General features: G+C 35.9%; 1 protein-coding gene and 1 pseudogene across 5 annotated transcripts in view; both read left to right on the forward strand.

The window, feature by feature from the left end:
• The window catches only part of STAU2 (staufen double-stranded RNA binding protein 2), a 310,778-nt gene that overhangs the window by 49,334 nt on the left and 236,018 nt on the right, over positions 1-25,426 (forward strand). For all 5 annotated transcript variants that reach the window (XM_049633242.1, XM_049633243.1, XM_049633240.1 and 2 more), the window contains exons 3-4: positions 1,164-1,323; positions 9,233-9,368. In XM_049633242.1, coding sequence (XP_049489199.1) covers positions 1,164-1,323; positions 9,233-9,368 — 296 coding nt within the window. The remainder of the gene's footprint in view (positions 1-1,163; positions 1,324-9,232; positions 9,369-25,426) is intronic.
• On the forward strand, positions 2,367-2,433 carry LOC125924999 (uncharacterized; annotated as a pseudogene).

Below are 25,426 nucleotides of genomic sequence, written 5' to 3' on the forward strand. Positions count from 1 at the left end.
ATAGGGTGAAAAACCAGACAAATCCAGATTATGGCATTCTTTTGTTGTGTTTTTTTCCTTTCATGACATTGACATTTTTGAAGAGTTGAGGCCATTTGTCATGTAGAATATATGCCATTATCTAGGTTTGTCTGATTTTCCCCCTATGATTAGATTCAGGCTAAACATTTTTGGCCAGGAATACCAAATAGTTCTCATTGGGTCGTATCAGGAGGTACATGATACCGTTTGTGTGATTATGGATGATGCTGACTTTAATCAGTTGGTTAGGGTACTTTCTACCTGACCTCCTTTCTACAAATACACATTTATTTCTTAGTAATTGTAATACACATATATTTTTTACTACTTTGTATTCCTACAAATTAGTAAGCTATCTGTGGAGTAAAACAGCAGATTATGTGTGTATTTTATAACTTAATCCTCCATTTTAAAGGTGAATAAGTTTTGGGTTTGTATGGAAATAATGGTGTGGATGGAATGTTTGGATGGAAAGGGAAAGAGTAGGTATGAAATGAAGATGGACAGATAGAACTTTTGTGCCAATGCTAGAATGGGAAAAATTAAAGGTTTTTAGCCTGAAGTTGGGGTGTTGGATTTGAGGGTTTTTTTGGTTTTTTTTAGAGAGACATTTGAGAACTACTTATGACATTAAAATTAACAGAATTTGGTGACTGGTTAAATGTTGGTTGTGGAAGATTGAGAGTTTCCTGGTGACACAATATTCAGTAAGGTTGCCTGGTTTTTGACTAGATTGTATTAAGTATAAAATTTAAGGAATTAGATTTTGTAAGTGTTACAGAGACAGGGCCTTGTGGATTTTCTTACAGTTTCTCTTATTCTTTATTCTGCTGTTTTTTTGAGGACTGTTTGAATGATTAACAATATGAATCTATTTAGGGAAATGATTTCTTCTTGATTTATTCTACCCAAAATGCACACTTAGAGCTGCCACTAAGCCTTCAAATAGGATAGAACAGAATCTGGTACAATCTCTTAAAATTATTTCACTGGTAGAATAAGATTTTTGTTGCAAATAATCTGTAAGGTCACCTCTAGCTCTAAAATTTTGATTCTGTGGTGTATCAGTTTTTCTCTCAGACAGCATATTTTATTTTGTGAAAAAATTTAATGTTTTCTTTGTCTCTTTATGTTTTTCGAAGATGTTCTCAGTGCAACTGAGTCTTGGTGAGCAGACATGGGAATCCGAAGGGAGCAGTATAAAGAAGGCTCAACAGGCTGTTGCTAATAAAGCTTTGACTGAATCTACACTTCCCAAACCAGTTCAGAAACCACCCAAAAGTAATGTTAATAATAACCCAGGTATGGCCCTGACTTGTTTCCTTCTGTTGTGTTGTTGTGTTCTGTATGTGTTATTCTCTGTACTTCTCTTTACAGCAGGCTGCTTGTATAGCTAACAGGTATTAATAGCTCACCTGAAAAAAACTGAATAATAATTAAAGGTGAGAGAATGAGGAACGTCATTGTAATTGTATTAAAAATTTGCTTTGTGGATACTCCAAAGATGCATTATTTACATTTTAAATGTTGACAAAAAGACCTTTGGATACAAAGACCAGAGAGTATGACTGAGTTTTTTTTTTTTTTTTAAGTTTTTAATTTTAATTCCAGTTAGTTAACATATGGTGTTATATTAGTTTCAGGTGTATAGTATAGTGACTCAATAATTCTATACATTACTATCTATACAGTAGATATTATATCTATACAATATGTCTATATTGTATTATATCTATGCAATAGATATCACTTTAAGTATTTTTATGATGGAGTAAAAAAAAAAAAAAAGACTTTTTCCTGCCAAAAATGACTCTGTAATGTATTTAACTGGAGTTCCTGTGCTTATGCTCATAATCGCCTGATATTTATTTCTTTCTCATGTGGCATGTGCTAAGTAGACACAGACTCTCCTTTCAAGAACTGCTCTTTTTAAAGCTCCATGAATTTCCTATTACTAGTCCTTTTGCTTCTGTTCAGCTGATTTTAGTATTTATTAAGTAAGCTTAAATAAACCAAAATGTTACTACAGTAAAGAAACACACCTGTATTGAAGTCAGTAAGAGATTGTTTCCTTTTATAATTTTTAAAAAATCTCTTCAGATTACCGATTGATCATTAGTGCCACACCACTGCCTCTATGTATTATGCGTTTGCTTTTATATATTTAAGAGATAGAAAACATTTTTCTTTTCTGTGAAGATTTTACAGCTGTGTACATAAAGCATATACATCAGTGGTAAAGATCAAGTACCAAGTGAATAATAACAGCCGTCAGTATTACAAGTAATGATAAACTTGGATGAGAGTAGTTGAAGGAAGATAAGGTGTTTGAATGGAGCATAGACAGCTTGGTGCAGTGGCAGTATCGTAGCCAATGAGGTTTATCCGAGGCGTGATTATTGCTAATTGAATGGAGAGTAGACAGGTATAGAGGTGAGGAAAGAATATTCTAGGTGGAGGGAGTACTCTGAGGAGAGGCATTGGAAATAGGACTCTGGACTATGGGTTTGGTTAAAAAAAAATTGGTTAAAAATTTTTTTGGTTTAACCAAAAAAATTTGGTTTAAAAAAATTGTTTTTTAATTAGATCAGGTAGGTGACTAGGAAGAGATAAGACTGGAGATAAATTAGGGTTGAACTGTGATGAACTTGAATGCCAGGTTTAGGAGATTAAATTTTATCTATGGTTTAGGAGGTTAATGTTTACAAGCTACTGGATGATGTGTTTAAAATGGCATTTTAGGAAGTTCAGTTTAGTATGTGGATTGAAGGTGGAAAATGCTAAAAGCAAGATCAGTTAGGAAACCATAGATTATGGGTGAAGAAAGAAGAAAAGAAACTCCTGTGCATGAGGTACTAGACACCCTCTGCTCTGCAGTAGTACTGGGAGTGGCAGTGGGAGTGGAACAGAAGCACAAGTATTGCCGACCCAATGGTCGAAGCCATGTTAGAGAACAAGCTCTTCAGGGCTTATAGTATGAAGCAAGAGCAGCCTGTGCCCATCTCTGCGTCAGGTCCACTGTAGAGGATTAGACTGGGAGGTGAACCAGCAAGGAGTCAGAAGGAAACAGGAGAGTCCGAAAGATCAGTGGAGATGAGTTTCTGCTGTTGAGTGTTTCAGTGAGCTGATAGAGTAGATTTTTGAAGGTAAAGTTTTAAAATAGAGCATAATATTGCATACCAGCAAGTGCACAAATTACAGTTGTAGAACCTTGATGGTTTTTTGCACTGTGAACACTTTACCAGTACCTGTGCCCCAGAAGCCTCCCTCATTCCCCCTTCTAGTGGTTAAACAACTCCAGAGGAAGCCACTGTTCTGCTTATCTGTCTTAAACTTGTTGTGCCTGCTTGTTGGAATCATACACTATACTTTTTTGTGATAGCTTGTTTTTCTCAACGTTACATCTGTGAGACTCATCCATGTTGTATTTAACACTATAGTGTTTCATTGCTATATAGTATTCTATTGCATGAGTGTAATCTACTTTTCATTGTACTATTGATGGACATTTGGATTGTTTCCAGTTTTGGGCTCTTAGAAATAAAACTGTTGTCAACATTCTTGTATGTATACATTTTTGTTGCGATGGACCTAATATTGGAACTGTTGGGCCATGAGTTATGCATGTATTCATGTATAAATCAAATCAGAAGATGAATTAAGACCAGAAGTTGATGAGCATACACAGAAGACAGGTATCTCAGCTACTGTTCTTACATCAGTCTTTTATTCCTAGACCTATTGAAAAGATGAGAAAGCTATTGAGGCATCAGTTAGACACAGTAAGGAAACTATCACAGTTTTGGTCAGAAAGAATAGTTAATTAGAACAATAATTAAAGGATGTCCTTGAAGAGAGAATTTCCCTGGACATTCAGCTGGAAAAACTTTGACCACTCTCCTACCTATAAGCCAGTTGCTGTGAACTGTGAACATACCCATTTTTAAGTGTTTTTGGGGGCCCAAAATGTTTTGTTCAGCTCACTACTTAGTTCAGCATTAAATTTTATGATTCGCTTTTGCCCCATATGTTCTCCATTGTATTTAAGTATCTTTTATTTTTTAATTTCAACAACAAAAATGGTCAGGATGATTAAAAAAAAAAAAAACAAACCCAAACCCCAAAACCCCCAAAGCATACATAAGGCATATAGGTGTTATGTGCCTGTAGTCCCAGCTACTTGGGAGTCTGAGCCAGGAGGACCGGTTGAGTCCAGAAGTTCTGGGCTGTAGTGTGCTATGCCAATCAAGTGTCTGCACTGATATAGTGCAGTGGGATTGATATAGTGACCTCCTGGGAGTAGGGGACTACCAGGTTGCCTACGGTGGGGTGAACCAGCCCAGGTTGGAAACAGAACACGTCAGAGTAGTGGGATTGTGCTTGTGAATAGCCACTTCACTCCAATCTGGGCAACATAATAAAACCTCCTCTGTTTTTGCCCGTCCCCAGTTTAGGGAATCCTGTGTCTAAAAAAAAAAAAAAGTTTGCCCCTTTCCAAGTTCATACTTAAAAAAAAAACCACATGCATAAGAAATACATACAAATACATAATGTCAGACTATAATAGTGTATTTCTTAGCTATTCTTCGGGGGTATAATAGTAATTCAGTGTAGTTTTAATTTGGATCCCTGGTAACTAATGATGGTCAGCATCTTTTCATATGTCTGTTGGTATTAAGATCTCTGTTGTCGAGTGCCAGTTGAAATAATTTTCCCGTTAAAAAAAATGCAGGGGTGCCTGGGTGGCTCAGTTGGTTAAGCATCCAGCTCTTGATTTTGGCTCAGGTCATGATATCCTGGTTTGTGGGTTTGAGTCTGTGCTGGGCTCTGTAGTGCAGAGCCTGCCTCGGATACTCTCTCTCTCTTTCCCCCTCTCTCTGCCCCTCCCTCACTCATGTGCTCTGTCTCTGTCTCAAATAAGCTTAAAAAAATAAACTTTTTTGGAAATGAGTTCATACTTATGTAAAGTTTGTAAAAAGAGTACATAGAGCTCCTTTGTACACTTCATCCAGATTCCCCAATTGTTAACATTTCTGAACCATTTGAGAATAAGTTGTGGACATTTGATCCCATTTCCCTTCGTACTTCAAAGTATTTTTTCCCAAGTACATGGCCATTCTTCTGACAGGAAGTTAACATTGATCTCGTATTATCATGTAATGCAAAGATTCCATTTTGGTTCATTAATTGTCCCAGTAATATCCTTTGTAGGCCTGTGATCTAATCAGGATCATGTACTTAGTGTTTCTTTTCATTCTACTTTAATGTGGAATAGTTCCTTAGAGCTTCTTATCTTTTATGACCATGACATTTTGAACAGTACAGGCCACCTCATTTGTAGAATGCCCCTTGATTGAGTTTATCTGGTGCTTCCTCATGATTTATGCATTTTTAGCATGAATATCCCAGTGACCTAGTTTTATCTCAGTGATATATAGCAGGACACACCCCATTTTGATTTGACCCATTGATGATGACTTTTGTCACTTGGTGAAGAGTATGTTTGTAGGGTTCTCTATTGTAAAGTTAGTTAATAAGTATGTTTTCTTATTATATAATAAGAAATTAATAAGGGTTTAATTAGTGTTTTCTGAGGAAAAACTTTGAGACTATATAAACATTCTGTTTCTCATCAAAGTTTGTATCACGTACCAGATTTGGCATCTATTGATGATTCTTTTCTGAATCAATTAATATTCTAAAGAGTGCCAAAGGGTGATTTTATCTGTCTGTCTGTCTGTCTCTTTTTGTGGTTTAAAACAACAGAGGTTTATTCTGTCTCAAAGGGTGATATTTTAATTCCATTTATTTTAGATCTGTTAGTTGACATTCTACCCTAGAATTTTCTTTCCCCTCATTTTTCTGTTTGTTCATTTATTTATATCACTATAGACTCTTGGATTCCTGTTTTGCTTACTGGTTTATAATCTATCATTATTTATTTTGGTTCTCAATTTGTCACAGACTTAGCCAGTGGTATGAACCTTTCAGGTTGACTCCACTGTCCTTCTAGCGTTTCCTCAGTTTTCTTTGAGCATTTCTTACTGTCTGGCACAGTAAGAGATTCCAAAGGCATCTCATATTATCCTTGTCCTGGTCCCAGCACCAGCCATTTCTTCAAGGCATCTTGGTTGATTAATCAGTTCATTCTTTGAACGAATATTTATTGAGTGACTGCTGTGCTCCAGGGACTATTCTAACTTCCTACATAGCTGTTTCCTGAAGTGTTAGTATTATGTAGCTCCTTGAAAAGTAGTTGTGGCATTTTTCTTCCATTTTTCACATAATAGGAATCCACAATTGTTGTTATATACGTTTGTATATATAATCAATTAACCTTGTTCTGTTTTTCACTGATAAATACAGAAGTTTCCTTTAACATACCGAAAAACCGATAGAAATGGATTCTGTGTTGACTGTGTCAACCTTGCAGCCATGTAACACATGAGGATTCTATGTAATGATTATTTTTATGCAACCTGGGTGCAGCTCTCACATGGTGGAGTGGTACTTAGAATTATTATTTGGAGGTTCTCATACTTTAAAGTTCTTCTTTAACTGTTTTCTGTGAAAGCATTTCTGTGTAGGTAGAGAGGCTGTGTGCATGCAGAGATTCCAGTCTGGTTCTTTATTAAACAGGTGGGGATACTTCACTCTAAGTGTTGAAACCTCTTCAGCCTGGTGTGCACTTGTCTGCTTCTTCTCCACTCTCCTTCACACAGACCAGTGTCTAGCATTTCGGTGAAGAAAATATACCAGCCTTACTTTCAAATGAAGAATTTAGGGGCGCCTGGGTGGCTCAGTCGGTTAAGCGTCCGACTTTGGCTCAGGTCATGATCTCACAGTCTGTGAGTTCGAGCCCCGCGTCGGGCTCTGTGCTGACAGCTCAGAGCCTGGAGCCCATTTCAGATTCTGTGTCTCTCTCTCTCTCTGCCCCTCCCCTGTTCATGCTCTGTCTCTCTCTGTCTCAAAAATAAATAAACATTAAAAAAAAAATTCAAATGAAGAATTTACATGAAATCATTTATTGATTCAAATGATATGAATATAATACTTTTACCTGGCTTACCACCCAATTTTGGTATAGGTGGGAGGACATTTATATGCCATTAGTGCATTAAAATCACCTTACTGGTGCTTTTTAAACTCACAGTTTCTTATTTATTGCCCTACTTAAACGATGAGGTCTTTTAAGCTTTTTTTTCTTTTTGAACTTTATGCTATCTGTGTCTGTATGATTATGGCCAAGTCAAATTCGGAATGACATAAATCTTAACAACTGATTGATTAACATGCTAGTTATTAAACTACGATCTTTATGAAAGAAGAAAAACTTAAACTTTGAAAGGCATAGACTGCTCGTTGGTGTTAGGTCTTTAGAAACTTTTACACAATTTCTAATAAAGTTAACCATAAACCTACTCTGCGATCTAGCAATTCCACTGCTAGGCATATACCTGAGAACTTACTGTGTATGTCTCTGCTAAAACATTGTGGCTTTATACTTGTTCCCAACTGGAAACAACTCAAATGCCCCATTCATAGCAGAATAGATAAACTAATGTATTTATTCAGTGGAATACTATTCAGTGATAAAAAATGTTTGAAATACTGATATATTTGACAAAATTTCTATGTTGAGTGAAAAGCAAGATAGAACAATACATGTTCAGGTTTGAAGAACAGGCAAATCTCTGATGACAGAAGTCAGAATAGGTAACTCGGGGAGGTGGGTGTTGCCTGGAAAAAGGCGTGATGGAACTTTCTGGGTTATGGAAATGTTCCTATCTTGATCTGAATGATGGGCACTGAGTATTTACATGTATAATAATGTGTGGATCTGTATGCTTAAGGTTTGTGCATTTTACTTATCCTTTGGTAAAATCCTGTAGGAAAGAAAGAAGGAAAAGAGAATCCCTTTATTCTTGCCTTTCTCTTCCTCTGCCCTGAGTATTGGTATTAAATTAGGGATTTGGACTAATTGGACTCGCTATTCAATATGTTAACTGTGCTTTGCTGTTTTTCTTATGCTTATCTTTTCCTTCTTTGCCTCCTCTGTCCTTCCACTCTCTTTATTTTTCCCCTTAACCTTGGTTATAGTTCCTGTCCTTATACTCTTTAGCGGCTTCACTTGAACGCTTTAGAAATGAGATATGAAGTGAGCATTATAGACTCTTGATGGATTGCTTATGCCATGGCTGCCAGTTGTGCATTTGTGTCCGGCTCTCCCACCCCTGGTGGGTGCTTTCTGCCAGCCCCAGTTTCTCTGCTGCAATAAGTGGGCCCATGTTTGTACGTGATGAACGGAGTCTTAAATGTATATTGCAGAAGGCGTAATTCAAGCAAAATAGTGTATATAGAATTTACACTGATTACTACTTTCTCTGAAAACTTTAGATTCCTTTGTATAATTTGTTATATGGAACATATATACATATGTTTTACTAAATAGCCTCTTTTGGTACTCAAAATAATACGATGTAATAATTTACATTGTGTGTTATTTATTATGGATTTTTCAAATTGTCAAAAAAGTAGAGTAAATAAGATAGTAAACATCCCTATACCCACCACCAGCTTCAACAGTTACCTTGTTTGTCATCTGTCTCTCCTCTGGAATTATTTTGAAAGAAGTCTCAGATACATCACTTCATCCAAAAACGCTTCAGTGTGTATCTTTAAAGATTATTTATACAAAGCATTAGTATATTTGCTTTGTCTTGTATGTGATAGAAACTCAAAATTTAGTTTTATTAGGTAAGTCCAAGAATTACTGATGACCCTGTATTCATTGCTAACTTCAGCTGCTTGATTAGCAAAATATAAAAATATTCACAGTTGATAATGTTTTTAATGATTAAATAACTGAAAGCTTCGTGGGGTGAGTAATTTATGCTGAAGTTCAGTACTTTATAATATTCGAATTAAGCAATCTATGAGTCTTGTGTTTCCCTTGTTTTGAAATAGTATGACTTTCAAATTGAATTTTTGGTCATGAATATAAAAAAAGGTTGCCAAAACCCCAAAGAGATTTCATTAGAAACAATTTTCCTGTTCATGTAGTTTGTATTTACATCCCTGAGACCATCATACAGACAGGCCATTGACTCCCACCTTCTTTCATGGTAATGACATGTAATGTAAGTATGGCTTGTGTGATTTATTATGGAAATATTTCACTTGTGTGCTTTTAATATTTTTTTTTAAACAGGTAGTATAACTCCAACTGTGGAACTGAATGGGCTTGCTATGAAAAGGGGAGAGCCTGCCATCTACAGGCCATTAGATCCAAAGCCTTTCCCAAATTATAGAGCTAATTACAACTTTCGGGGCATGTACAATCAGAGGTTTGTATGTCTTCTTTGGTTTTGTTCTCATTTATTATTTTATGCACATTGTAAAAGTTTCTAAAACTCAAAGAGTATTTGCAATGTGAAGAGAATTTACTTTGGGCATTTTGCATGGAATTTAGATAAGTCGGGCTCAAAGGAATATTTAAAGTAATATATTTTTGAAAGTAACTGGTTTTCAGGAACTAGTTTTTATAGAGTCATGAGAGCCCTGTATTTGTTGCAAGCAGGACCATGTTTTAAAATCATGCCACAGTATAGTGCTGAGTTCTCAGTTGACTTGTAGATACTTAGCTTAGCTAGTGTTTTTCTTAATTTGTCCAAATACATTACAAACATGAGTATTTTTAATTTATAGGAAATTTGTTGGAAGAATTTACTGAGTCTTTCTACACATTGCATAATTTTGTGATAGTTACAAGTGTAACAGTTTTCTTTGGTAGGCAAGGCAGAATTAAAAAAAATGTGAAGTGTTTTTTTTTTCTGATCATTTATAAAAGTCACGTAACTCATTGTAGAGAATGTAGAAAATGCAGAAAGTTAAAAAGAAACTATAAATAACTTGTAATTCCAGAAATAAATGTCTTTAATATTTTGATGTATTTTATATTTTTTTTATTCTTTGCACATTTATTTAACCAAATTGAAGTTATCCTTTATTCCTTTATATGCAATTTCTACAGTACTTTATGGAGGTACCATGTATGAATCACAAAACGCACAGATCTTAAATGTACATTGTGATAACTATCATTTATGTATATACATACATATTTATACTTTAATGGATCGCTTTTTACATATGTATATCCTCACAACATCGCCAGTGTGTTTCTATCACCCTGAGAGTGTCCTCATACCTATTTGCATTTATTACACCTCCTCCCAGGAGTAACCATGGTTCTATCACTGTAAATTAGTTTTGCATGTCATTGAACTTCATATGAATAGACTCATATAGTATGTACTCTTTTTATTTGGATATTTTCATATAATGGTTTTCTTGTTTATTTGTTTTTGTTTTCTGTTTGTTGCTTGTACTGTATCTGGATTTTGCCATTTTTTATTGCTAAATAGTGTTCCTTTGTTTATGAATATATCATAATTTATTCATTCCACATGTACAATATTGTGCCCTCTTTTCATTGAATAGGGATCATTTTTCATATATTTCTTTTAAAGTTTATTTTTTAATAATCTCTACGTCCAGTGTGGGGCTCGAACTTACAACCTTGAGTTGTAAGAGTCACAGAAGAGTCACATGCTCTTCTGACTGAGCCAGCCAGGCGCCCCCAATTTTTCACATTTAAAAAAATTTTTTTTAATGGTTTTTTCGTTTTGAGTGACACACAGAGAGAGACAGAGCCTGAGCAGAGGAAGGGCAGAGAGAGGGAGACACAGAATCCAAAGTAGGCTTCAGGCTCTGAGCTGTCAGCACAGAGCTGGACGTGGAGCTCGAACTCACAGACCATGAGTTCATGACCTGAGGTGAAGTCGGACGCTTAACTGAGCCACCCAGGCGCCCCCATTTTTTATATTTTTAAGTGACTTTTGAAAAACATTTTTGATGGCTATATAATGCTTCATTTGGCCAGGTTATACTTTACAAGGATATAAACAGGTACAAACAAAGAATACTTGATGAGTATATAAACGAAATGCACCTGTTGTTGATCATCTAAGTTGTTTCCCCCTTTTTTGGGGGAATTGTAAGCAATGTTACTGCAAACAATTTTTACATACAAATTTTTGTTCACATCACTGATTATTGTCTTAAAATAGATTACTATAGGGGAATATTAGGTTGAAAAAAATAATGTTACCCAATTACATTAACATTTGTACTAATTTCTTAGAGTATATTCTGTTCCATTCTGACAACACTGACTTTTAGAAATACATTGTCTTATTTGATGGCTAAAAAGTGGTATGTTTTTAAATTTTGGTTTTATTGATTACTTGTGAGGTTGAACAGTTTTTAAATATTTATTAGTCACTTGTCCTTTTTGATTTGTCTAGTTTAATTTGGTAACTTTTGTTGCATTACTTGACCAATCTTCAAATGTTTACGTATGGAGGAGAAGGTATTAGCATTGCCTATTTTGTTTAATTTTCCTGCCCACCAAAAATTGGCTTTAGTTTTGTGTTTGTTTTTGATGTGCAACAGTTTTAGATATTATATGGTCTAATCTATAATTTTTGTGTGTTTGATTTCTCCCGCTCCTTTTATGCCTAAGAAATTCTTGTGATCAGATGTTTACTAATTCTTAAAAAGAATATTTTTATTGAGATATAATTGACATATAACATTGTACAAGTTTAAAGTGTGCAACATACTGATTTGGTACATTTATGTTGCATTATGATTGCCATTGTAGGGTTAGCTGACACCTCTATCATGTCACATAATTAACATTTCTTCTAGTGTTAAGATGCTGATACATTTTTAAGAAATTTTTTTTAATGTTTATTTTTGAGAGACAGAGCATGAGTGGGGGAAGGGCAGAGAGAGAGAGAGAGAGAGAGAGAGAGAAAGAAAATCAGAAGGAGGCTCCAAGCTCTGAGCTGTCAGCACAGAGCCCGACGCGGGGCTCGAACTCACGAGCTGTGAGATCATGACCTGAGCTGAAGTCGGATGCTTGATGGACTGAGCCAGCCAGGTGCCCCAAGATGCTGATATTTTTAAAATCATTTTGTGTACTTACTGACGTTACAGTTCAGATGTGAGAAGAAGATATTTAGTGTACATATAACCTGATACCTTTTGGTGTCTTCTTTGGTAGTGCGTATTTACCATTTAAAACTCAGTCCTATTCAGATTTTAAATGGTTCCTTTAAATACTATTGCTCAGATTCTCTAATAAAAATGTGTACAATCTCTTAGACTTCTGCTCCTTCCTGCTTTTCTGCTGGGTGTGTCAGGGGAATTTACTGTGTTGTGGTAGGGAAGGAGGGACCCTCACCGTTGTGTGGGTGTTCTGTATTGTCCGCTGGGCTTCTCTGCTCTTTGTGGTGATGTCCCTTGCCTAGCAGATAGCCGACACCTTTCTTGCCGCCTTGCTGAAACCTGCAGCTGGTGACGTGTGGTCTTGTCAGGTAATGCTTCCACAGAGTCTTGACCATCTCCCCCCTTACTCTTTTGGCCTAAATCCTTAACTCCCTTTGTTTTCCTGGCATGTTTTTCCATTCTTATTCTCTTCTTAGTGTCTCCTAGTTGGAGCATCCAGTGGCAGGCTTACCAGCTCTCAACTTGGTGTCCACACCCCATAGGTGGCAAGAAGGGCATCACATGTCTCTTGTAGTTGCTTTACTTTGTCTTTTTCTGTATAACATGCGTATTGCCTTTCTCATGAGCCTGAGGTTACCTAATATAAATAAAACTATTTGTCCACTTAGCACAACAGATATATTTGGTCACCTGAATTAGATATACTTTGCCTTGTTTGTACTTGCAAGATATTCTGTCTATCGATTTATAAGTTCATTTATTTATTTTGCGGGGGGGGGGGGGCAGAGTAAGAGAGGGAGAGAGAGAATCCCAAGGAGGCTCTGTGCTGACAGCGCAGAGCCCAATGTGGGGCTGAAACCCACGAATCATGAGATCATGACCTGAGACAAAATCAAGAGTCAGAGGGTTACTGACTGAAGCACCCAGGTGCCCCTTATTTTTAATGTACTATAATGAATAGTCTCCTGAGGATATTATATTTAAATGCTTATTGTATTTTGATATCTATAGTCCTTTATTGAAATCTTAACTAGAGTTTCGATTAGTGAATTTATTACTTTTAAATGAAAGAAATCTGGTGCTAAAGCAATGAAAAATCAGACAGTAATCTCTGTGGATTATTAATATGGAGCTCATATTCTAGCAGGGGAGGCAGTCAGTAAGAAGTGGTTACTTAGTGAGAAGGTGACTTTTGATAAAGACCTAAAAGGAGAGAGGAAGTAAGTAGTGAGAATGTCATGAAAGAGGGAGAGAATATTCCAAGCAGAACAAACAGCAGGTGCAAAGCTCCTGAAGTGGGAATGTTCCAGGTGTGTTGATGTCTTTACCAGGACACCAGTATGGCTGGAAAACAGTGAACCAAGGGGAAGAATAGTTGGCATATGAGAATGTGACAGGGGTCCTGTGGTTTGGTTTGATTTTTTTTTTCCTGTGGTAAGTTTTATGTTAAGATGTTGACATTTTTCCTTTCTTGGCAATTTCTGGTTTCAAGATGTGATTCCATGGTTGTCATGAGGGGCACAAGAAGTTATTTATGGCTTCTTTAGAGGGTTGTGCCATAGTCCATTCCAACTTCATGGAGAAAGTGGACTTTGCTTCCAGATTGTTGGAGAGGCTTTTCAGATTGTTTTGAGATTCTGCAGATCACAAAAAAAGGTAAAAAGAAAATAGGGAAGTTCTGGTAAGCTGCCAGGCCGTGTTTCAATGTAAAAGCTGCTCACGAAAGGGCAAACCTAACCATTACTGATTAGGCTGTAAAAATTATGATTTCACATATGACCTTCATTTGCGGATGACAACACCTGAATGTGTTACAGGGAATTTGGAGCCAAAGATCAGAGGGGGCACTCTTCTCCTTGTCAGACTCCAAATGAATCAGTAGCTTCTTAATAAGTCAGGGAATGAAAAGTTAAAAAGTCTAAGAAACAAATATTGTTTAGAGGGATTTATGTAAAGGTCATGTCATTTTCTACTTAAAATAGTATTAAGTAATAATTAGGTATTACCCATGTTGTTTTTTTTTAAGTGTATTTATTTTTATTTAATTCTGTTTTTTCCTGATGAGGTTTCTACACTTGAACTGACTCAAAGGCTAAGGAGGCACTTACAGAAACCACCCCTCCACCCCCATCCCTCCACTGTCCTGTTTTGTGATGGCTGGGGAAAAAAAGAGATTTATCCATTAGCAAAATCTGGATGCAAGCTGGATTCTGAAGTACCTGTCTCTTTTTGTTACACCCAAGATGTTTAAAAATGAATGTATCCAGTTACATCTTTTTCTTTCTCATTTGGGCCACTGTTCACTAACAGATATAAAGTTGAAAGCTACAAAAATTTATATGACAAAGTGTAGGATATAAAGTTTGGAGAATACTTTATGCTCTTGTTCTCCTATCTTTGTTATAAAAGTGGTATACATTATCCCAAGGAACAGAATGGTTGAAGTCAGGCCTCTAACAGACAGTTTATCAATTTTGTGTATGCACAGATGCAAGGAGCATTACTGCTTGGCTAGTGGCCAAAAGGTCCCCAGTCTGCTGATGCAGATGGCCAAAGGCCCACAACTCAAACAAGACTTTGTGAAAATGGGGGTTTTTGCCTTAAATAACTGGGAGGTCTCTTGGGGAGATTTCAGGCATGGTTGAATATAGGGCTTTAGTGTTCTTTTCCCTCATTTTCCATTTCTCTTTTTAGTTCTTGTCTCATTTTTCCTCTGCTTGGCTTCATTTTTAAAGAAGCTGACTTTTCATTTGCTGTATCTCATATGCTACAAAGTCATTAGACATGTGGTACCAGAGAAGGAACAAGTTTTTGTGTCATTCTTAGGAAAGTCCTAGGAAAGACTGAGTAGACTATCCATCCCTTTGTCATTCAGACTGGATTTGGGGTTTGAGAATAATTAGCCCATGCTTGGGTTTGTGCCCAGCCAGGAGAAACAGGGATTTATCCCATTCAAGTTGCTATGCAGAGCACAATTATTTTATGAAAGATTCCCTCAAGGCAGAGATCCTGAAGGAGAATCATTTCCATTACAGTCAGAACCTTTGGTTCAAATCCTGATTCTGATGCTTTTAGTTGTGTGGTTTTGAGCAAGGCACTGGACCTCTCTTAGTTTCCTCATTTCCTAAATAGAGATGATGATAAAATGAAAAGACTTTCATGAGATCTTTCATTAAGCAAATATTTACAAATGCCTGCTTTTTGCCACATGTCGTGTTAAGAGTAGATACTTTAGTAGATACTTTACATAGTCTGGTAGACTCTGAGTCCATTAGAAGATGAGAACAATGCAGAGAAACAGTAACAGAGTGATAGATGTGACCATATGGTGCTGTGGAAACACTGAGAACAACCACCTCACTCATATTGGGGAATCAAAGAAAGAAGCTTCCCAGAAGGAAATGACACTTGAACTGCATCTCCAAGGTTAACTAGGCACTAGCCAGGTGACCAAGGTAAGGAAAAGCAAACTAGGTTTTGGGAACAACAACAAGGAATCCTGAGAAGTTTAGTTCATCATGGACTTGCAAGCCATGTGGTATGTCTGGAATGAAAAGGCCAAAGTTCAGTCAGGGTGCTGATCTGATGTCCTCAGATGGCCTTGGGAAGAGGGTTAGATTTATACTGAAGGTGATTGGGAGCCACTGAAGGATTGTAAGCTGAGGGATAAAATAATTTGGTATCTGTTTTAGACATATTGCTTTGGCAGTATGTGGGAAATAGTTTTGATAGGCTTAAAATTCAAGGGAGAAAGATGAATTACAAGGATGTTGTAATTTAGGCTTAAGGTGATGAGAGCCTGGAACAGTGAAGATGGAGAGGGAGGCAGTGTCTATTTAGAAGGTGAACTTGATAGCACTTGGGGATTGATTGGATGAGGAAAGTAATTAAGGGTAACTTTCACCTATCTGGATCACTAGTAATATTTTTCACAATGAGGAGTCAGAGTTGATCTTTGGAAACATTAGGAATTCTGTTTCGACTATGTTGAGTTTAAACTGCCTGTATTTAGGAAGAGCCCATTTTACTATTCTTTAAAGCCTCAGTGGAGGGTATGTATGGGAAGATTATCCTCAGCTTTTAAAGTTTGTTGGAAGAACACATGGGAAGAGGAACTTCAGGGTCTGGAGCCTCCTTGAAGCTCACACATCAGAATGCATCCTGCAGACAATGACATTGTTTAGGTTACAACCAAAGTTTGAGTGACCAATCTGTTCTTTGTTCATGTAGGATTTATATTTCCTTCTCAAAAGGATTTAGTTATGCTGGTTGGTCATTATTTGATTTGGAAAAATTTCATGGCACGCCCCCATGCCAAGCATGGCCATCCTCAGGTGTGGTTGGTATATTTTGTGTCAAGACAATATTTGGTTGCTAATGTATCAAATTCCTGGTCCAATTACTTGTACCTGGGTTGGTGAAGTTGCTTTCTCTTAAGATGTATGGTATGAGTCATAGTAAGTTAAATAAGGAAAGAGAACTATTTTGCTAAAGTTTCTTGTTCCAATGGGCAGAGCCAGGTACCTACTTGAATCTTCATGGTCTCCCCTCTTGTTGCCCAAGTCTGTGAGACTTGGAAAGAACTTTTTGGACGGCTATAGCTATCAGTGGAAATTTGATAGGGTGAAACAGATTTTTTTTTTTTAACGTTTATTTATTTTTGAGAGAGCATGAGCAGGAGAGGGGCAGAGAGAGTGAGACACAGAATCTGAAGCAGGCTCCAGGCTCCGAGCTGTCAGCATACAGCCCAGCGTGATGCTCAAACCCATGAACTGTGAGATCGTGACCTGAGCCAAAGTCAGAAGCTTAACCGACTGAGCCACCCAGGTGCCCCAGATTTTTTGAAGTACCTGAACTGATTTTATTTCATTATGTTAATTATCAGTAAAATTAGAAATAATCAAGATTTTAGTTTATGAAATATCTTGTTGCATCTCACAGCTTGTTATATAGGCTGATGACTAGCTGCTAATACTGTGTGGTGTGCTATTAATTTTGAGCTTGTTCCAACTTTTTAAAATTAAGTCTTAAAATTTTCATCCCACCATAAAGTTTATGTTAAAATTTTAACATACAGTGTTATATTAGTTTCAGGTGTATAATTCAAACCGTCAGTCTAAGTGTCCTTCACTACTTTCTATTGCCCTTTGAAAAAGCAAGTTGGAAAGTAGAACACTTGAGAAACTGAATATTTGTATGGAGCAGTATAAACAGGAAAAGCCTATAATTTCGCTTTCTGCCACCAGGTGGTGCTTGTGTACTGATAAAACAACATGCAGACTGGGTGAGTTTACACTGGTTAGTATTCCAGGGCTGGTGGTTAACTGATAAATGAGAGGTTAAACCATATAAAGTCATTAATATTTTACCTTTCTTTGTCCTATAAATATGTTATTTTCATATGTTTCAACGTAACAGGAAAAAGTCAGCAAAGTACACAACTTTAAAGCCTCTTGGATAAATGAAATAAATGTGAAGTAGTGAAAAGCAGGAATTCATTCAAGTAGTTATATATAATTTTGCCTTTTGTACATTATATCCCTTGATTTGGGGAACATATTCTTTTCTCTATTGTATACTTTATGTATATTACAACTTTTCAAAATGACGTTTCTTTTCTTTTTAAACATTTTTAAGCTTATATTTATTGATTCCGAGAGTGAGTGAGTGAGCAGGGGAGGGTCAGACAGAGGGGGAGAGAGAGAGAACCCCAAGCAGCCTCCGCACCATCAGCACAGAACCCGACGCAGGGCCTGAACCCACAAACCATGAAATCATGACCTGAGACAAAATCAAGAGCCAGACGCCCAACTGACTGAGCCACCCAGGCACCCGTCAAGATGACATTTCTTTTAAAAATGATATTTCTTCATGAGGATACTACTTTATAGGTAGATGTAGAACTGAAAGGCTATAAGACAAAAGTGTTCAATATTCTCTATTTTTACATAGGATTACATTAGTTAAATTAGAAATGTGTTTTTATTTGGGGGAAATAAATCCAAACCCGTAATAAAGAAGTGTTAAAAATACACTGTGTTTTAAGACTCTTACAGTGAGTCAGAGAAGAGGATTTGAGTAGGTTAAGAAAGCAAAGATGAGGGAGAATGAACTGGAGCATGAAGCCAGGGAATCAGAGAGCAAGGGAAATGAGGGGTTTAGTCTGGGCCAGAAGCTCTTGTCTTAGGCAACAGTATTTAAAATTAAGAATAGGAACTAGTGAACATTTTGACTCTTTAAAACAAAAGTTGTGGGGCGCCTGGGTGGCTCAGTCGTTTGAGCGGCCGACTTCGACTCAGGTCATGATCTCTCGGTCTGTGAGTTGGAGCCCCGCGTCGGGCTCTGTGCTGACAGCTCAGAGCCTGGAGCCTGTTTCAGATTCTGTGTCTCCCTCTCTCTGACCCTCCCCCATTCGTGCTCTGTCTCTCTCTGTCTCAAAAATAAATAAATGTTAAAAAAAAAATTAAAAAAACAAAAACAAAACTTGTAACTCTTACTCATCTGGTAAGACCAGATATGACATACTTCATTTTATGAAATAGAAATACAACATTTTGCTTTAAAGTGAAATATAAAGAGCCCTTCCCCACCTCACATCTGTTTCTTCAAATATTAGATAAAAATAAAATTATTAAAAATATTGTGGGGCTTATGCTTTTGGCTATAACTGGGACCAGATTTACCCTCCCCCGAATAAACACCTAGAAAACCTAGGGAGGTTTCTTACATTATATGTGAACGGATATAATATACGAAGGGAAGTTATGGTAAGTTAAAGATGTCTATTGATGCTGTGCAAAAAAAGAATAGTTAAGAATATAATAGTGGGTATAAAATAGAATAAGAAATATAATCTAAAAGAAGGCAGAAAAGAGGGAGGAAAAAAAGAGTAATGAACATATGGGATAAATAGAAAACAAAGAGCAAGATGATAGATTTGAACCCAGAGATATCAGTAATTATGTTAAATGTAAATGGTTTAAATGCTTTAGTTAAAAGATAATGTCAGACTTGATAAAAGAGCAGGAAATACAACCATATGGTATATAAAGAAATCTACTTTCATTGTAAAGACACAGATTGGTTAAAAGTACGGAAAATGATATTTCATGCAAACACTAATCATAATAAAGCTGGAGTGGCTATATTTATATAAGACAAAGTAGACTTCAAAACAAGAAGTATTGTCAAGAATAAAATTACTGGGGTGCCTGGGTAGTTCAGTTGGTTAAGCGTTCGACTTCCACTCAGGTCACGATCTCATGGTTCGTGGGTTCAAGCCTCGAATCAGGCTCTGTGCTCACAGCTCAGAGCCTGGGACATGCTTCAGATTCTGTCTCTGTCTGTCTCTCTCTGTCTGCCCCTCCCCTGCTCACGCTGTCTGTCTCTCTCTCTCTCTCAAAAATAAATAAACATTAAAAAAATTTTAAAAAAAAGAAAATTACCAATGATAAAAGGATAAAATCATCCAGAAACCTAACAATTGTAACTATCCATGCACCTATGAACAGGCTTTAGAATAACTAGGCAGAAAACAATTAAACTAAGGCACTGGTGTGGGCTAAATTGTGTACCCCCCAAGTTCATATGTTGAAGCCCTAACCTGAAATGTGATGGTATTTGGATATAGGGCCTGTGGGAGGTAGTTAGGTTTCGAGAGGTCATGAGGGTGTGGCCCTCATGATGAGGTTATTGCTCTTTTAAGAACAGACACCATACAGCTAGCTCTGCATATCCTCTGCCCTTGCCATGTGAGGACCTAAGAAGTCGGTTGTCTACGAGCCAGGAAGAGGGCTGTCATCAGAAACTGACCACGTAATCACCTTGATCTTGGACTTCCAGCCTCCAGAACTGTGAGAAAATAAATTTCTGTTGTTTAAGCCACGCAGTCTGTGGTATTTTGTTATGGCAGGCCAAGCTAAGACAGTGTTCAATAACACTGTCAATGAGTGTTCTGGATCTCCCTATCTAATAACAGCAGAATATATATTCTTCTTAAGCACACACAGAACATTCACCAAGATAGATGATATGCTGTGCTATGAGACAATTCTCAATAAATGTGAGAGAATTGAAATAATACAAACTGTGTTCTGATCCCAAAGGGATTGAGTTATAAATATGATAAAAATATCTGGAAATTCTTTAAGTATTTGGTAATTAAACAACATATTTCTAAATAATGCATGAGTCAAAGGAAAAATCACCAAGGATATTAGAAAAATATTTTAAACTAAATGAAGATGAAAATGAAACGTTGAGATATGGATGCAGCTAAAGCAGTGCTTGGAAGGACACGTATAGCTTTAAATGCTACATGAGAAAAGAAAAAGTCCAAAATTATTGCTTAAGGCTTCCATCTTAAGAAGCTAGAGCTTGCACTCTCTCTCAAAAAATAAAATAAACATTAAAAAATATGTGAGCATCTTACAGACACAGAAAAAACATTTGATAAAAGCACTCATTCATGATAGAGACTCATCAAACTAAGAATGGAAAGTAGTTTCTCCTTAATGTGATAAGGGATTTCTCTAAACAGCTTATAGCTGTTGTTATGTTTTGTGACGGAAGACTGAATATTTTACTTGTAAGGTGAGCAAGGCAGCGATGTACATGTTATCACTTGTAGTTAGCATTGTACTTGAGTTCTATTAAGTGTAATAAGAAATAAAGGTGGGGGAGGGAATATTGGATAAGAAGAAATAAAACTTGTATATGCAAACACCATTAGTTTTTTAGAAAATTCTTAACTCAAAAATGAAAAGCTACTGAAGCAAATGAGTTGAGCAAGGTCACAGGATACAAGGTCAATGTACAAAACATCAACAGTATTTCTATTTCATAGTAATGAACAATTGAGCATTAAAATAGTATAAAAGCATGTCATACCCGGTATTAAATCTAACAAAATATATGTACAGACTGTGTACTAAAACTAAAAAATATCGTTCCAATAAATTAAAGAAGACTTGATATAGTTAAAATGTCAGTTATTCCAAAGTTAACATACAGCTGTAATGCAATCCCAGTTAAAATCATAGCAGGGTTTTGTGTGTGTGTTTGTAAAATTGATAATATTAATATTTGTGTGGAGATGCAAAGAAACTGCAGTTACCACACAGTTTTGAAAAGGATGGACAAATTTGAAGAGCTCATACTACCTGACTTCAAGACTTGTTCTAAAGCTTCAGTAATCAAGACAGTTAAATACTGGCCTGGGGAGTGATCAGTGGAACAGAATAGAACAGAGGTTGGCAAACTGGCTCATGGAGCAAATCTGGTCTCCCTGTTTTTGTGTGGCCTGCAAGCTAAGAATGGTTTTTTACATTTTTAAATGGTTAGGAAAAAATATTTAGAAAAAGATGTTTCATAGCACATGAAATTTAGATGAAGTTGAAATTTTAATGTCAAGTTTTATTGGAACACAGGATCATTTGTTTGTATATTGTCTGCAGCTGCTGTCATGCTATATAGCAGCAGAATTGAGTAGATATGACAGATTATATGGCTTGCAAAGCCCCAAATATTTACTATTTGGCTGTTCACAGAAAAAAAAGCTCGCTTGATCCCTGGAATATAGAATCAAGAAATAGACCCACTCATATATATAAGTCAATTTGTTTTTTCTCAAAATTAACTTAAACAGAGATGCTAATAGGCAAAGGATACTCTTTCCCTCAAACAGTGGTAAAACAATTGGATATCCATATAGAAAGAAATGTTTATTAACACCTACCTTACACCACAGACAAAAATTAATTAGAAATGGATCACAGGCCTACGTGTAAAAGTTAGGGCTGTAAGTTTTCAGAAGAAAACACATTATTACTTTGGAGGTAGGCAAAGATTTTATCAAACCTAAAAAGCATGAATCATAATTTACAGAAGAAAGTATTTTGCTACTTTAGGGAAAGGTGAAGATCTCTTCGAACACAAAAAACACAAATCATAAAAGAAAAATTAAGAAATTAAACTTTATCAAAATTTAAAACTTCTGATACCTGAAAGTCATTGTTTAAAAAACTAGAAAGCAGGACATACACTGGAAGAAAATATTTGCAATACATAGTTTGACACAGGATTTGTATCCAGAATATATAAATGGACACTTAAAACTTAAGACAAACAAATGAGCAAAGTAATTGAATGGACACTTCACTAAAGGAGAGATAAGAATGGCTAATAAGCCTTTGAAAAGATGCTTGAAATCATTAATTTTCAGGGAAGTACAACTTAAAACTGTAGTTAAAATTTAAAAAGACTGGCAATACCAAGTGTCATGACCAGGCAGGGGGAACTCTCATACCTTGTTGCTGGGAAGATAAAACTGTATGGCCTTTTTGTCATGGTTTGTAACTTTCTTTTGAAATTAAAGGTATACTTACCATACCAGCCAGCAATTCCACTCTTGGTGTTTACCTAAAAGAAATGAAAATATGTGGCCAAAGATTGTACATAAATATTTGTAGCATCTTTCTTTTTCTTTTTTTTCTTCCTTTCCCTTCCCTTTCGTTCCCTATCCTTCCCTTCCCTTCCTTTTTCCCCCTCCTTTTTGCATCTTTATTTATAATAGCCCTAAAATAGTAATATCCACCACCAGTTAAATGGTTGAACAAATTATAATGTAACCATGCCATGGAATACTACCCAGTAGTAAAACGTTTGATTCAACGAATCTGAAAAGCATTATGGTGTATGAAAGAAGCCAGATACGTATGTGTATACTGTAAGATTCTGTTTTCATGACCTTCTAGAATGGGCAAAACTAACCCATAGTGACCTAAAGCAGTTCATTGCTTGCCTGGATCCAAAGGTGGGGATTTTTTCTACAGGGAAGCCTTTTGGGGTGATAGAAATATTCCGTATCTTGATTGGCTTGAATGAGTGTGTCAAAACTCATTAACTGTGAGCTTAAAATAGGCACATTTCATTGCATGCAAATTTTATCTCAATAAAGCTGAGGTTTTTTTTTAAAGTTCATGTATTTTTAAAAAATATTTTGTAATACTGAATTTTCTTTGAAGCTAAAAGTGTGTCTAAGAAGGCATCAGATTTTGCCTCTCAAGCATTTTTCCAAAACCATTGTAAATGTTTTACTAGGGGCTAAAATAATATTTACCTCATAGAGTGTTTGAGAATAAAATGGCATGTCTATAAATTGCTTAGCTTTTGCCTTTGCTCAGTAAATGTTGTTTAATTGTGAGCCTTTATTATATTGTAGCTAATATAGTTGTAAGTACAGGATCTGGAGTTGGAATGATGGCTGTGTGGATTTGAACAACCTTCTAATTCTCAGTTAACACATCTGTAAATTGGGGAGAATAAATTCTGCTTCTTCATAATGTTGTTTTCAAGATTAAATATGACAATTCCATGACTACACATGGCCCATTTTCTTACTTTACCATAGTGTTTGTATTTCCTTAAAAATAATTTTAAGTATCAGAGTATTTGCCCTAGGACATTGTTATTTTGAGAGGTTTTTAATAATTCACTTCTGCCCAATTAAAAAAAAATCAGATATGATTCTATTATTATTTCTAAGTATTTACTTACCAGAAGGAATGACTGATTCTATAATACGGAAATACATACCTTTATTTAGCCTTTTGCTGGAATTTAGTTGATCCTGGAATGATACTGCCATTGCAGCCCAGAAAGTCATTTCTCCTTTAGAAAACTACTGTGCACATGAGCAGTTATTAATTTGGGATTTGGGCATGAGCCTAGAAATTCTGTGCTTTTTATTAATTATTTGTGGCATTTATACAGCTACCTCTGCTGCCTTGCCATAACTTGATAGCCATCCATTTTACCTTTGATCTTTCAACTTTGTCACTTTCATTCCCAAGGAATGGTTAGTTTGTGTTTGCTTGCCACTGAGTTAGTATTCAAGGACTAATAACTTGTAACAAATTTCCCCTGATACAAATTCAGAACTCCAGACTCCTTTTTCTCCTCTTACAGGCAGTCAGGCAAGCCCAAGGCTCACCATTTAATTTTGTATTAGAGACTGTTTAAATTATCTGGTATGTTTAATAAATAAATAAATTAAATAAATAAATAACTTTTTACATGTCACATGTTTAACATTTTTCATATCCCCTTAAAACAAAAACAAAAGTAGAATAAACAAAGCCAATCCTTAAAAAAAAAAAAATGACTTTTTATAATTCTGGGTTGATCGTTTTATTTTATTTAGCCACTTATTTTTGTAATGCTCTTGAGAATCCTTTTTGAGTTCTTTATGTTGAATGTTTAAAAATTATTCTCCATAAAGGTGACTATAAGGAAAGTAGCATCAAAGCCCTCATCTGTAAGGTGGACTATAAGTCCTCATCTCCCACAAGTTTATCATGATTCTTTAGGAAAATGTACCCTGGACTTAAATGTGATCAACACTATATTCAAAACTCTTTATAAGAAGTGATCCATCTTTCTAGCCATGATTTTTTTTTAGAATCCCAATAACTTGTCTCCTAGATTAGAGAAATAAGCAGCATCCTGTATTATTTTATTTGAGACCAATTTTACCAGTCTGTTGTTCATCCTCTGGAAACCAAGTACAATAGTTTGTCCCCTATGTGTTTGAAGCAATACTCTACCACAAATGTTTCTTTCATGTAGTTCAGCAAAATCTTGCTTTAATAATGCATATTTACCTGTGTTTTAAAAAATACATGGACAAAATGACAGTTCAGCTTGTGAAGACCTTGTTAACGTGGCATGTGACCTATAGATGAGTGGGCTTTCTATTTTTAGAATTGTACAAAGAATTTATACAGTTGCTAGTCTTAGCTCTGAGAAATTTCAAAAATTCTGTCTTTTTGTCTTTGTCTTGGAGAGTTCCTTTATGAATTGAAAAACATGATCTACCAGGTGTTTTTTCTTAATGTTCAATCACTTGTTACATATTTTGTTCAACTGTTGATTTTTAGCAAAAGGTTTATGAAGTTTTTAATGTTAATTGGATTTAGAAATAAATTTAAGTATGGTTTGCAATGTAAGTGCTATGATTATCAGTGAGAGTTTATGTTACATGTTTATAGAAGTTTCTGCAATAATAGTATTTCTTGGAAATGAAATATTGTATCTAATAAATTCTGGGCAAGATTTTGGGTGAGCATCAAAATAGGCCATGTCCCAAAGTTTGTTTTTATGTTGGTTACTGGAAGCTTAGAATGTATTTCTCATAGAGTGTGGTAAATGGTGGCACAGTTCCCAAGATATTCCATAAAAGCTCTTTTTAATTACAGTGAACCATATACCTTGTAAATAGTTCTAACTTTGGTTTCCAAGGAACATTTTCCCCTCAATGCCACCTGAC

The sequence above is a fragment of the Panthera uncia genome, chromosome F2 (genome assembly GCF_023721935.1).
Source record: "Panthera uncia isolate 11264 chromosome F2, Puncia_PCG_1.0, whole genome shotgun sequence".
In the NCBI taxonomy this organism is placed as follows: domain Eukaryota; kingdom Metazoa; phylum Chordata; class Mammalia; order Carnivora; family Felidae; genus Panthera; species Panthera uncia.